At 46.6% G+C, this 14,889-nt stretch overlaps 1 protein-coding gene across 1 annotated transcript in view; it reads right to left on the bottom strand.

The window, feature by feature from the left end:
* Positions 1-11,338, bottom strand: part of LMNB1 (lamin B1) — a 59,314-nt gene extending 47,976 nt beyond the window's left edge. Inside the window, exon 1 of the mRNA XM_003900052.4 lies at positions 10,096-11,338. Coding sequence (XP_003900101.1) covers positions 10,096-10,454 — 359 coding nt within the window. The 5' untranslated portion in view covers positions 10,455-11,338. The remainder of the gene's footprint in view (positions 1-10,095) is intronic.
* Positions 11,339-14,889: the final 3,551 nt, after the last annotated feature.

The following is a 14,889-nucleotide window of genomic DNA, read 5'->3' as shown; positions in this document are numbered from 1 at the left end:
ATCATGTCACAATTCTGCCTTAAAATCTTGGGTCTACTCATTACTTAAAATGCAATCCCCTTCCCCACCCCATATATTACATATATATATGGCTCCAGTAGGCCAGGTGCAGTGGCTCATACCTGTAATCCCAGCACTTTGGGATTAGTGGCTGGGCGTAGTGGCGGGCGCCTGTAGTCCCAGCTACTCGGGAGGCTGAGGCAGGAGAATGGCATGAACCCGGGAGGCAGAGCTTGCAGTGAGCTGAGACCCGGCCACTGCACTCCAGCACTCCAGCACTCCGAAGTGGGTGGATCACCTGAGGTCAGGAGTTCATGACCAGTCTGGCAAACATACTGAAACCCCGTCTCTACTAAAAATACAAAAATTAGCCGGGTGTGGTGGCAGGCGCCTGTAATCCCAGTTACTTGGGAGGCTGAGGCAAAACAATCACTTGAACCCAGGAGGTAGAGGTTGCAGTGAGCCGAGACCATACCATTGCACTCCAGCCTGGGCAACACGAGTGAAACTCCGTCTCAAAAAAAAAAAAAAAAAAATCTATACATATACAGATATCTGTATATGTATATATACATACACACACATATATATGGCTCCAGTTATATGAATTATTTGACATTCAGGACAACTCACTCTCCTAACATTTTCCATTTAGAAGCAAACGCCTACTTACCTCCCAACACTTAGCTCAGATTCCCCTGGTATGTCTTTCAAAATTTCCCAAGGCTCCTAGCCTGCCTTAGGTAGCAGTTCTTGTTTCTCCACAGCAACACCTGGATACTGGTGTCATAGCACTTGATATATTTTATTAGTATACCGCACTTACAGTACCACAATCCTATAGTGTTGGTTTTCTGTCTTCCCCACTAGACTATAAGTAACTTGATAATGGGGACTGAGTATCCCATCTCTCTATTCCCAGCATCTGATTCAAGACCTGGCATATAGTACCTGTTCCACAAAAATGTGTCTTGAATAAAAAATGAAAGAACACTCTGTCATGAGTATTAAATATTTATTTAGAGGTTTTAATTTCTTTTAAATTATTAAGGCATGGAATAAAGTGGGAAAGTAGCTTTTTAAGAAGAGAAAAAAGATAAAAGCGATCTCTTTCAGTAATTCATCTTCACCTTTCTTTAGCAAATGAAGCCCTCAGTATTTCAAACAGCTGTTTCAACTACTGACAACTACCCTTCTGACAAATCCAAAATTACCTTCCTTGAAGGCTACAAACTATCAACGTGAAAAACATGCAACTAACAGCATTTCCAAAAGTAGCACCCAAAGGGATCTGAAAATCAACTATCCTATCTGAGACTTCAAGTACCAACCATAGATAATGATGCTCTGTGAGCCTGCTTCACGTCGGTAAACTAGAGTAATACCTGTAGAACACTGTTGTACGGATGAAATAAGGTTATGTATGTGAAAACCCTATCACAATGCTAGAAGTCAGGCTACCATCCTTTCCAGCTTCCATTACTCTATTAAGTAATCCCAGGCAAAATATTTAACCTCTCTGAGCCTGAAGTTTCCTCACTCATCAGCAGTTATCATAAGCTTAAAAGATAATGTCTGGGCCGGGCGCGGTGGCTCAAGCCTGTAATCCCAGCACTTTGGGAGGCCGAGACGGGCGGATCACAAGGTCAGGAGATCGAGACCAGCCTGGCTAAATACGGTGAAACCCCGTCTCTACTAAAAAATACAAAAAACTAGCCGGGCGAGGTGGCGGGCGCCTGTAGTCCCAGCTACTCGGGAGGCTGAGGCAGGAGAATGGCGTAGACCTGGGAGGCGGAGCTTGCAGTGAGCTGAGATGCGGCCACTGCACTCCAGCCTGGGCGACAGAGCGAGACTCCGTCTCAAAAAAAAAAAAAAGATAATGTCTGGCCGGGTGCAGTGGCTCACGCCTGTAATCCCAGCACTCTGGGAGGCTGAGGCAGGCGGATCACGAGGTCAGGAGATCGAGACCATCCTGGCTAACACAGTGAAACCCCGTCTCTACTAAAAATTACAAAAACTTAGCTGGGCATAGTGGCAGGTGCCTGTAGTCCCAGCTACTCGGGAGGCTGAGGCAGGAGAATGGCGTGAACCCAGGAGGCAGAGCTTGCAGTGAGCCCAGATCGCGCCACTGCACTCCAGCACTCCAGGCTGGGTGAAAGGGAGACTCCGTCTCAAAAAAAAAAAAAAAAAAAAAAAAGACAATGTCTATAAAGCATCTACTGTAATGCCTGGCAAACAGAATTGGCACAAAATAAATATCAGCTTTTTTTCCTGCATCTTTTCCCCCACACCCCAAAAGGGAGTCTTGCTTTGTCACTCAGGCTGGAGTACAGTGTAGCAATCTTGGCTCACCGCAATCTCTGCCTCCCGGGTTCAAGCAGTTCTCCTGCCTCAGCCTCCTGAGTAGCCGGGATTACAGGTGCCCACCACCATGCCTGGTTAATTTTTTTATTTTTAGTAGATATAGGGTTTCGCCATGTTGGCCAGGCTGGTCTTGAACTCCTGACCTCAGGTGATCCGCCCACCTCGGCCTCCCAAAGTGCTGGGATTACAAGCATGAGCCACCGGGCCCAACCTAAGGGTGATTTTTAATTTTCTTCTTGGTGTTTGTGTTTTCTCCTTTCCTATAATAAATATACATTTCCTGTGTAAAAATTTTAATTTTTGGCCTGGCGCCCTGGCTCACGCCTGTAATCCTAGCCCTTTGGGAGACCAAGGTGGGCAGATTGCCTGAGCTCAGGAGTTCTAGACAAGCCTAGGCAACATGGTGAAACCTCGTCTCTACTAAAATACAAAAAAAAAAAAAAACAAGAAAAAAAAAATTAGCCAGCATGGTGGCATGTGTCTGCAGTCCCAGCTAATCAGGAGGCTGAGGCAGGAGAATTGTTTGAACACGGGAGGCGGAGGCTGTAGTGAGCTGAGATTGTGCCACTGCACTCCAGCCTGGCGACACAGCGAGACTCAGTCTATTAAAAATAATAATAATAATAATTTTTAGGCCGGGCACGGTGGCTCACACCTGTAATCCCAGCACTTTGGGAAGCCAATGTGGGCGGATCACAAGGTCAGGAGATAGAGATGATCCTGGTCAACACGGTGAAACCCCGTTTCTACTAAAAATAAAAATTAAAAAATTAGCTGGGCATGGTGGCAGGTGCCTATAATTCCAGATATTTGGGAGGCTGAGGCAGGAGAATTGCTTGAACCCGGGAGACAGAGGTTTCAGTGAGCCAAGATCGCACCATTGCACTCCAGCCTGGGCAACGAGAGCGAAACTCCGTCTCAAAAAAAAAAAAAAAAAAGAAAGAAATTCAAATGACAGCCAAAGCACAATCTCCTTATCAAAGAGTTACACTGTAAAAAGGGTTTAAAACTGATTTTAAAAACTTCTTTGATCCTAAAAATAATTGGGAACTTCAGCTATACAGGGTCCCATTACTCAACTGATACCTGAGGCTCATTCTCAACATTTGTACATGAAAGAGACTTACACTAATGGTATTTTAAAAAGTCTAAAGAATTTCTAACTCAGACATATCAGAGGTGACACCATCTATACAAATGAAAGAATAAATATAACCAGCAACTGTGTAAAGACAGGAAAAAGAAAAGACCCATCATATTTTAATAGTGCTTTATCTTTCATTCCGCCTGTTTACTTCCTTGAATCTGGGTATGCAAAATATTACCTAGTCTCATCCCCTAACTTAAATAAACAACTCCAAAAGATCTTGCTTTATCAAACATCTTTTGAAAGCATGGGAAGGAAATGTCATGACAGTTTAATTATTTGGAACCTGCTTCCTAGACTTTTAAATCAGTTTTAGGGGTTTGGTCCTTCCAAGTGTTCCCTTGAAAATTAAAGTAACATTTAACATAACTCTGTTATAAAAGAACTATAAAAAGCAGTTTAACTAGTTTTATAACTCTTATATTTTAAGAGTTATAAAAATATAAAAGTTTGATAACTCATATTAAGGCTAGGGTGTATACTGTCAATCTGCTTCAAACAGGGCAAAATCAGTACATTAAAAAAAGATATGGTAATACACAGGATGATGAAGGTTTGTTTTTTGTGGTTTTTTTGTTTGTTTGTTTTTGTTTTTGAGACAGAGTCTCACTCTGTCGCCCAGGCTAGAGTGCAGTGGTGCAATCTCGGCTCACTACAACCTCCGCCTGCTGGGTTCAAGAGATTCTCCCGCCTCAGCCTCCCTCCCGAGTAGCTGGGATTACAGGCGTGCACCACCACACCCAGCTGATTTTTGTATTTTTAGTAGAGATGGAGTTTCACTGTGTTGGTCAGGCTGGTCTCGAACTCCCGACCTTGTGATCTGCCCGCCTCAGCCTCCCAAAGTACTGGGATTACAGGTGTGAGCCAAGGCGCCCGGCAAAGGTCTTTGTTTTTCAATTAATCATCCTATGTACAAAGAAAACGCTCCTAAAAAAGATTAGCATGTTTTTGACTGGGCACAGTGGCTGGCGCCTGTAATCCCAGCACTTTGGGAGGCAGAGGCGGGCAGATCACAAGGTCAAGAGATGGAGACCTTCCTGGACAACATGGTGAAACCCTGTCTCTACTAAAAATACAAAAATTAGCTGGGCATGGTGGCAGGTGCCTATAATCCCAGCTACTTGGAGGCTCAGGCAGAAGAATTGCCTGAACCCAAGAGGCGGAGGTTGCAGTGAGCTGAGATTGTGCCACTGCACTCCAGCCTGGTTGACAGAGTGAGACTCCATCTCAAAAAAAAAAAAAAAAAAAAATTAGCATTTTTTATTATTTTAGGTATGAAAACCAAAGTACATGAGTGTTAAAACAACCCTGAAGATTTTGTTTCACCTATGGGCATTTCCTAAAGTTCCTTCTATGAATGACCAAAATATGTAGAAAGCCAACAGAGTAAATATATAAAATATAGGATAAACTCCCAACCCCTTCTTCATTAAAAAATATTAAAAAATAGTTTATCAGATTTACATCAGTATGCTGCATAATTTGAACTAATAACAAGCCAGAAAAAGGCCTAAATTTCTTAACTCTCCCTGAGATTCAGAAAACTACTATTTATATCATAATTACACAGATGAGGAAATACAGGCTAAAGGACTTAAAAGTACTGGTGGGGTAAGGTGGTTCATGCCTGTAATCCCAGCACGGTGGAAGACCGAGATGGGTGGATCACCTGATCTCTGGAGTTCAAAACCAGCCTTTGTCAACATGGCGAAACTTCATCTCTCCTAAACATACAAAAATTAGCCAGGCGTGGTGGCGGGTGCCTGTAATCCCAGCTACCCATGAGGCTGAGGCAGGCGAATTGCTTAAACCAGGGAGATGGAGGTTGCAGTGAGCTGAGATCGTGCCACTGCACTCCAGCCTGGACAAGAGAGCAAGACTCTGTCTCAATAAATAAATACATACATACATACATACAAACAAAAATCCACAGTCTTTTATCTGTACTTTCAGAGTTGGAAAACCTAAAATTTTGTTAACACATTTAGTGGCAAAACCTGACCTGAAACCAGGTCTATTTTCAATCTGTCTTTCTCCACCTGCCGTGACAATATCTCTCCCTCAGAAATGTTTCATGATAGAGTGCTAACTCTTATCTACCCTAACTCTATAAACTCCACTGGGGGTGTCATATTCAGTATGTGCATCATATTACTGTCTTAAATTGGAATTGCTTTTACTTCCAAAGCACATCTGGCCCCCAGAGTTTTACAGAGAAGATAGGGGACCTGTATCACTGAAGGAAAATAAATGTCTGAATCCATAAAACCAGTTATTGAAGATTGATATAAACACTTAACTTTCTGTTACATCTGTTTTTCCCATATAGTTAACAGTGAAATTCTGAAACAAGTCAATTTCTCTGTACTTTTTGTTTAAAGTTTTGAGTGAAGGCATTCATCATCATTCTTGGAAACTGTTCTCCCAAAAAAGCTTTCAGCAAAATATAACTAGGCTTGGACTGAATCAGAGTAACTGTACCTTGCATATGAGATCTGTATTCCTATGGATTCAAACACCACATGCATGGAAACTATTGCCAAATTCTCTTCAGACCAAGCATTTCCATGCTCTGCCTCTAAGGTATTTTGTGTGCTGAGGAACCAAAAAGAAACTAAGCAACTTGGAATCTATAATTCTCTCAAGGCTGTTTTCTTAATCTAAATCTACCTAAATGATGATTATACTTAATTACAAACACTCTGGTTCCAAATAAAAAATTAAATATAGGCCAGGCATGGTGGCTCACACCTGTAATCTCAGCACCTTGGGAAGCTGAGGTGGGTGGATCACCTGAGGTCAGGAGTTTGAGACCAGCCTGGCAAACATGGTGAAATCCCGTCTCAACTAAAAATACAAAATGAGTTGGGTGTGGTGGTGCACACCTATAATCCCAGCTACTTGGGAGGCTGGGTCAGGAGCATCACTTGAACCTGGGAGGCGGAGGTTGCAGTGAGCCAAGCTCCGTCTCAAACAAAAAAAAAAGAAAGAAAAGAAAGAAACACATTAACAACCCTGGATGCCAGAAGACAATAGGGCAAAATAATACTTTCCAAGTTCTGGAAAAATGTTAACCTAGTATTCTATACCTAGCCCAACAGCCAATCAAGCATGAGACTAAACAAAGCTATTTTCAGACATACAGGACTCAGAAAGTTTACCTCCTGCCATCCTTTCCGAATAAATTACTTAAGGATGTTCTTCAACAAAATATGAAGAAACCAAGGAAAAGCAAAATACACCCAGGGTGGAGTGCAGTGGTGTGATCTCAGCTCACTGCAACCTCCGCCTTCCTGGTTCAAGCGAAGCCTCCTGCCTCAGCCTCCAGAGTAACTGGGATTGCAGGCATCCACCACCACACCCGGCTAATTTGTGTATTTTTAGTAGAGACGGGGTCTTGCCATGTTGGCCAGGCTAGTCTCAAACTCCTGACTTCAGGTGATCCACCTGTCTAGGTCTCTCAAAGTGCTTTATAGGCATGAGCCACCGTGCCCAGCCAGGAAGCTGTCTTTAATAAGTTACAGGACGGCCAGGCGCGGTGGCTCACGCCTGTAATCCCAGCACTTTAGGAGGCGGAGGCGGGCAGATTACGAGGTCAGGAGATCCAGACCATCCTGGCTAACACGGTGAAACCCCGTCTCTACTAAAGAATACAAAAAATTAACCGGGCGTAGTGGCTAGCGCCTACAGTCCCAGCTACTCGGGAGGTTGAGGCAGGAGAATGGTGTGCACCCAGGAGGCGGAGGTTGCAGTGAGCCGAGATTGGGCCACTGCACTCCAGCCTGGGCGACAGAGCAAGACTCCAGCTCAAAAAAAAAAAAAACAAAAAAAAAGTTACAGGACATCAGTACACAGCATACCTTAAGCAAAGAGAACTCTAGGGAAGAAAGTAGATTCATGTGATATATATTATGATTAGATATCTTCAAAAAGTCTGCAAACACACTGAGGGCAAATTTTTCTTAATCAACAAGAAAAACGAAAGGCTACTGAGGAATAAATCCATATAAAAAAAAGTCATAATTCAAATGAGGAGCAAACTAAAACGTGGCATGTTTTGAGCAAATGATGGTATGCTGAGGGGGAAAGAAGAGTACACCTAATCCTGGCAATAGGAATATACATACAGTAGCAGAGACCTAAGAAAAATATAATCCCAGAACACTACTTACCCTGGGAGAATAGATACTGTCAACCCCTCAGACAGGCCTTCCTTAATCACACTAACCCTTCACTCTGCTTCATTTTTATTCCCTTAGCATCTGCTATTACCTAAACTGTATCACATACATTATTTCATTGATTCTAATACACATTATTCTCATTTTTTAACCCCACTGAAACCAACATGCATTTTAGAATCCATACATTTACAACTAGTGTCAGCCAGGTGGCAGCCTTGTTACTGTGTGAAAAACCTGTGGATAACTCCTGGAAAGATTACAAAAGCGCCAGCATCAAAATGCTTCACATCACACAAAAGACAATCTTTATTTGCTTGCTGGGATATAGCTCCCCCACTACACTCTCAGCAACAAAGAATAGTAATTCATTTTTTAAAAAAATCTTCGTACCCTCTAACATAGAACGGTGACTGGTACACAACAGATAATTGATCTGTGTGAATTTTTTTCTTAGACAGAGTCTCACTCTGTCACCCAGGCTGGAGTGCAGTGGACCATCTGGCTCACTGCAGCCTCTGCCTCCTGGATATCAAGCGATTCTCCTGCCTCAGCCTCCCCAGCAGCTGGGATTACAGGCGCCCACCACGACGCCCAGATATATATATATACACACATACATATATATATATATATATATATTTGAGACAGGGTCTCACTCTGTCGCCAGGCTGGGGTGCAACGCGCAATCCCGGCTCACTGCAACATCCGTCTCCTGGGTTCAAGCGATTCTCCTGCCTCAGCCTCCCGAGTAGCTGGGACTACAGATGCGTGCCACCACGCCTGGCTAATTTTTTGTATTTTTAGTAGAGACGGGGTTTCACCAATTAGGCTGGTCTCGAACTCCTGATTTCAAGTGATTCGCTCACCTCGCCTCCCAAAGTGCTGGGATTACAGTTGTGAGCCACCATGCCCGGCCCTGTGTGACATTTTAATATCTATGAAATCATGATGGGTCCAACAGGATAGTTCCTACACAGTTGGTCCTGGTGTTTTTATCTTCTTAGTGGTACAGATCTAATGGCAAGTCTTACAAGCAACGATATCTAAGACTTGAAGGAATTCAGTGGCAAAAAGTTGGAGAAACATGGAAACAACAGTGTGAGTGAGCTTACCGCTCATTTCAAAAGATGAAACCAAGGCTTAGTAAATCCAAGAAGCAGGGACAAAGAGTGTCAAAGTGAGAATAAGGTACCTCCAGAAATTTCAGTTGGCCGTGCTAATGGCGAGCACGAATTCCAGACCCAAATTTTGCAAATCTCTAAAGCATGACATCAACACTTGTTGCCTACTGATGACAGGCCATTTTGCTTATCAGAAAATCAAAATAAGGCCTGCAAAGGTCTGCAAGTGTATCCTTGTGCACTGGAATGAAAACTCACACTCGCTTAGGTGAATAATTATAAACTCTCCTTCGCTCAAACACTCAGCATTTACACAGCACCCTGTCACCTGCCCTGGTCTACTATCTGCACAATGGCCGACTAAGGGGTACTAAGCACGGTCCCTACCCGAAAGCCCGACTATACTATGAGGCGGCAAAAGCTGAGGAGAGGGGGCCGCTGCCTGAGGGGTAGGCGAACCGCAACTCGAAGAACAGTGGCAGTAACATGCACAAACCCGGCTTTCCTTCCCTGCGCAGAACCACCTGAGGGCTCGCACCATCCCCGCTGAGACAGGACACCTTTCCCCTGAGAAAGCTAACCAGCTAGCAAACCTAACTTGCCCGAGGCGGGCTGGAGGCGCGCGGATCAAGCCCCGCCTCTCTCTCCCGCCCAAAGCAGGCGTAGAACCTTCGCAAAATGTCACAGGGCCAAGACTGAGCGCGCCAAAGTGGGACCCACCCCCAGGAGACGCGGATGCTCCGGGAAGGTCCCTCCCCTTCCTCCCTCTGCCCGCGCGAAGCTCATTCATTCTAGAGGCGGGCTGCCTGTCCTCCCCGGCCGGCCATCCCGGCACTGCAAATCCGCTAGACGCTTTGTCTCGCGCCGGCCGGAAACCCGGGCGCGCACTCGAGCGCGCGTCCGCGCTCCAGCTCCCTGCACCTGGGGCCTGCGGGCCGCCTCTCCGCGCCGGCTCCCCGGGTTCGAGGTGCGAAAGCTGGCGCTCGTTCTCAGCAGTCCCAGGCGCGCACTTATCACGTCCCAGCGGGTATCCAAAACCTAGAAATGGGCATCACGGCCCCCATCGCTACAGCTCGAGCCCCCTCCGCGACCCCTGCCCCGCTATGAACTCTAGATTCTTTTTCCTTTTCTTTCCGGAGACCGAGACCCTGTTCCTTCCGAAGGACGCGTGCATCCTGGCCTCTGCACTCCCTCCCCAGGGCACAACCCGGTGAGCTGGCCGCCGCGACTGCGCCCCCGACCCTCCTTGGTGCTAACGCGGCAGCCAGCTAGCACTCACTTGAGGAGCAGCTGGTCGTGTTCCGCCTTGCACTTGCCCAGCTCGATCTGCAGCTTGGCGCGCTCGCGGGCCGTGTCGTCGAGCGCGCGTCGCGCGTCGGCCAGCTCGGTCTCGTAGAGCGCCTTGAGGCCAGTGAGCTCGCGGCCGCGCACCTCCTCGCGCTCCGTCACCTGCAGCTGCAGCGCGCTGTTTTCCGTCTCCAGGCTGCGCACCTTGTCGATGTACACCGCCAGCCGGTCATTGAGCTCGCGCAGCTCCTCCTTCTCCTGGAGCCGCGACAGCCTCGTGGGGCTCAGCGGCGTGGTGGGGCCGCCAGCGCGGCTGCCCGTCCGCGGCGGCACGGGGGTCGCGGTCGCCATGGCTGGCGGCGGAGACAGCGGGGAGGCGAGGCCGCGAGCAGGACCGTGACAAGAAGGGGACGGCAGGGGGCGAAGCGGGGACCGAAGGCACAAACCGGCGACCTGCGCTCGCGTCCAGACGCCGGCGTTTAGAGGAACGGAGAAGCACCTGGGATGGCGGGAGCTCGATTACAGCACAAAGGGCAAAGGCGCGGGGGGGGGTGGAACTACGAATCAATCGATCGATCGCGAAATGCCCTTTGTAAGAAAACACACACACCCACTCACACACGCACGCGGGAAAATGCAAGACGAGGGTGACTGGAGGCCAAGCAGGGTCCGCGCCGCCGCCGTCTCCTGCTCGCAGCACTTTGTTTCCTCTCAGGCTGCACGGAGCGGCGGGCGGGGGGAGGAGGGCCGGGAGGGGCGGGCTGGAGGCAAGCCGCGGGGGGCGGAGGTGGCGCGGGCAGCGGCGCCGCACACCCCAACATGGCCGGCGCGCCCTGGCGCCTCCACGTGACCGTCATCGGCCAATGGGGAACGGGCAGCGTGCTTCGGCGGCCCGGAGGCCGGGCCTGTAAATTTAAAATCTGGCCCTCGGGCAACCGTCCGCTCGGCACGCCCGCCTGGGCGGTGCCCGGACGGGACTCAGGGCGGCAAGGAAGGACGCCCGGGACTGCCCACCCGCGCGGCCCTGGGCCCAGCGCCCTCCGGGCCCTCCCGCCGCCCCGCTGGGACCCCTTGGAGGGGCCGGGCCTGCGAAAGGCGGGAAGGAGCCCGGAGGTTTCCGGGGCGGATCTGCGCCACCGCCCACACTCGGCGGTTCAGGGAAATTCAAATATAAACGTTCCTAAAAGCCACACACTAAACTCGGAGTCCCCGGACACCGCGGGCGTGGTAACCTTATCCCCTGTTCCTGTGGAGGGCTCGGGAAACGGCTTGGAGGCTGGGACGCTGTGGAATTACGTAATAGGCACTTGAGTCCGAAGTTCCAAACGCACTGCTTGCAGATTCCAAGTACCAGCCTTTATTTTTCTCTCGGGTGGAAAATTATATCAGGCAACTTCTTTCCATGAAATTGAGATCTGTGCGTCTTGAAGCCAACAGATTATTTATCACAGAAAAACCAGCAACCCTGATTTTAAATCATTTGCTACCAGTGTTAATGGGCGGTTCCTAATCCGTTTGTTTCTTAATTTAAGGGTTTGTAAAATCAAAAACAGCTCAGAAATGATACGATTAACATATGACAGTGAGTAAATATGAGCGCAAGCTGTTTCATACTCTCTTAAAATCAGATGCATAAAAATCTGAACATGTGGAAATTTAAGATGAAATAACTTTTTGCTTTTAAAAAGAGGCTCCCAAGATGTCACTGGCAGCTACTTCTAATAGAAAGCACATTTCATCCCTTTGAAAAGTTCCTAATTTTTAGGCTAACTTTTATTGGGACTGAGTGCCAGCACTAGGCTTTTCATGGATTACCCATCCACACAACTGCCGTGTGATATAGGAAACTGGATTGTATCTATTTGAAAATTCATCCGGGCGGGCGCGGTGGCTCACGCCTGTAATCTCGACACTTTGGGAGGCGGAGAGGTGGGAGGATCACCTGAGGTCAGGAGTTCAAGACCAGCCTGACCAAGTTGGTGAAACCCCATCTCTACAAAAATACAAAAATTAGCCGGGCATGATGGCGGGTGCTTGTAATCCCAGCTACTTGGGAGACTGAGGTGGGAGATTCCCTCGAACCCGGGAAGGGGAAGTTGCAGTGAGCCGAGATGGTACCATTGCACTCCAGCTTGGTGACAGAGACACCGTCTTCCAGCTTGGGTGACAGAGTCACCAGGATTCTAATTGACTCGAGTCTGGCCCTTAACTATACCCTAGATGGCCACCTTACCAACTGTTAGGAACGCTTCTGTAATTAATGGTTACTTACTTTAAAAATGGCAGAAATGAAGACCAGGATATTCTTTTAACTATTAATCAAGTCATGTACATAAGAATTAGTGAAGAACACTGGGAGCTGCATATTCATCACAGATGAATTTCTGGCACTCTGTGAATTATGACCATTCTCCTTATTAATGGTTCTATTTCCTGTCCGGTTTCCTGAAATATCTTCTTTCTTTTTTGGGGGGGTGGGGGAAGGGTGGCAGGGAGACGGAGTCTCGCTTTGTCGCCCAGGCTGGAGTGCAATGGTACAATCTCGGCTCACTGCAACTTCTACCTCCTGGGTTCAAGCGATTCTCCTGCCTGGTGGGACCAGCGCCACCACACTCGGCTAATTTTTTGTATTTTAGTAGAGACGATGTTTCAACGTGTTGCCCAGGCTGGTCTCGAACTCCTGAGCTCAGGCAATCCGTCCACCTCGGCCTCCCAAAGTGCTAGAATTACAGGCGTGAGCCACCGCGCCCGGCCATGAAATACCTCCTTTCTTAACCTCGTTGAGAATTTAAGAACCGAAAAGCTTCGACTTTAAGTATTCAAGTAATCTTAAAAGGAACTTTAAAATATAAATTACTGATGAGAAAACCAGCCGGGCGTGGTGGCTCAGCCTGTAATCCCAGCACTTTGGGAGGCGGAGGCCAGCGGATCACCTGAGGTCAGGAGTTTGAGACCAGCCTGACCAACATGGAGAAACCCCGTCTCTACTAAGACTATAAAATTAGCCGGGACTGGTGGCACATGCCTCTAATCCCAGCTACTCGGGAGACTGAGGCAGAAGAATCGCTTTAACCTGGGAGGTGGAGGTCGCCGTGAGCCGAGATTGTGCCATTGCACTCCAGAAGCGAAACTCATCTCAAAACAAAAAAAAAGAAAGAAAAGAAAATGGGGATGATTTCTACTTGCACAGGATTTGTGTCGATTTAATAAAACAATTTATGCAGTGCGTTAGACATATAACATGTGAAGGCTAAATAGTAACTCTTACTAATAGTAATCATGTGTTTCCAGTCAAAACCAAGAAAAAAGAATGGAAAATCTTGAAGCCTTAGCATTAGGTAATTGTGGCCGGGCATAGTGGCTCACATTTGTAATCCCAGCACTTTGGGAGGATGAGGCAGGTGGATCACTTGAGGCCAGGAATTTGAGACCAACCTGGCCAATATAGTGAAACTCCATCTCTACTAAAAATACAAAAAATTAGCTGGGCGTGGTGGCAGGCACCTGTAATCGTAGCGACTTGGGAGGCTGAGGCAGGAGAATCGTTTGATCCCAGGAGCTGGAGGTCGCAGTGGGCCCAGGTAGCGCCATTGTATTCCAGCGTGGCAACAAGAGCAAAACTCTGTAGCAAAAAAAAAAAAAACCACAGACACACCCACACAAGAATTAGACAATCGTGCACATTTTTAGTCAGGTACTTTACAAAATATACACTTTCCTTATTCTCTAGGTATTTCCCATACCTAATGCTAAACCTGGAATATGGCCTTCTGTACTCTCATACTAAGTGAGTCAAGCTCCCTTTATTCAAGTAATTCCTGAAATCTTATCCCTCCAAAGTTTCCCCAATGAATTGGAAGTAACAAGTTGTAAGTTTGTAAGTGACAACCCTTCTGCATTTATTAGGATAGTGGTGATTTCAAATCTCCTGCCTTTGTTTTCACTACACACCTCCATTTACTTGTCAGGGCACATGTCCTCATTATTGGTTAGACCATATATAACCCCACCAAGTCTCAACATGCCATGCCATCATTTCCCTCGCCCATACTCCTCCCACAACTACCTCACTACATATAAAGAACTCAATTGACATTTGTCCTACTTTATGTATGTCATTTGGATCTGGGACAGAAAAATATAGGATACATAAGACATCTGGGGAGAAGGGGCCATACTAGGATTGGGTGAGAAGAAAGGGGGAGGAGAGACTGAAAGCTTAGCAGTAACCCACTTTTGTCTCCGGAGAGGGGAGCGACAGCTGGCAGATAACTGAGTATACATTGCAAACAAATAGGATAGCTAGGACTGTGACACAAAATGAAATAAAAAATTGCTAAATGATATCTCTTCAATATATGTTTGCTGAATGGATGAATGAAAAAATAACTGAATACATGATGTCCTGGAACAGGTTGTTTGACTAAATATATTTTACAAGCTTGATACTTTTTCCAGTTATTATAAAAGTGTAGGCATTATGTTTTAGAAGGTTGAGTGATTATCCAGAATGTCTTCCAAGTCTGATTTTGATTTTCGTGTTTAAAAAAAAAAAGCTTAGGAGTTTTAAAGTATATTTACCATCTTTAAGAGGATTGTTCTTATAGCACAGCCACCTGAAGGTTTTATACTGCTCAAAATTATTTTTTTAATGTATATATATATATAGGTAGGGGTTTTAAATTTTGAAAATAAGAACAAAAATTTTAAAATTTAAAAAAAATAGGGGTGAATGGCTGGGAGCAGTTTCTCACACTTGTAATCTCACGACTTTTGGAGGCTGAGG

The sequence above is a fragment of the Papio anubis genome, chromosome 5 (assembly GCF_008728515.1).
Source record: "Papio anubis isolate 15944 chromosome 5, Panubis1.0, whole genome shotgun sequence".
NCBI classification, from domain to species: domain Eukaryota; kingdom Metazoa; phylum Chordata; class Mammalia; order Primates; family Cercopithecidae; genus Papio; species Papio anubis.
Note: the sequence above shows the minus strand (reverse complement) of the source record. Positions and strands in the feature narration are given on the sequence as shown.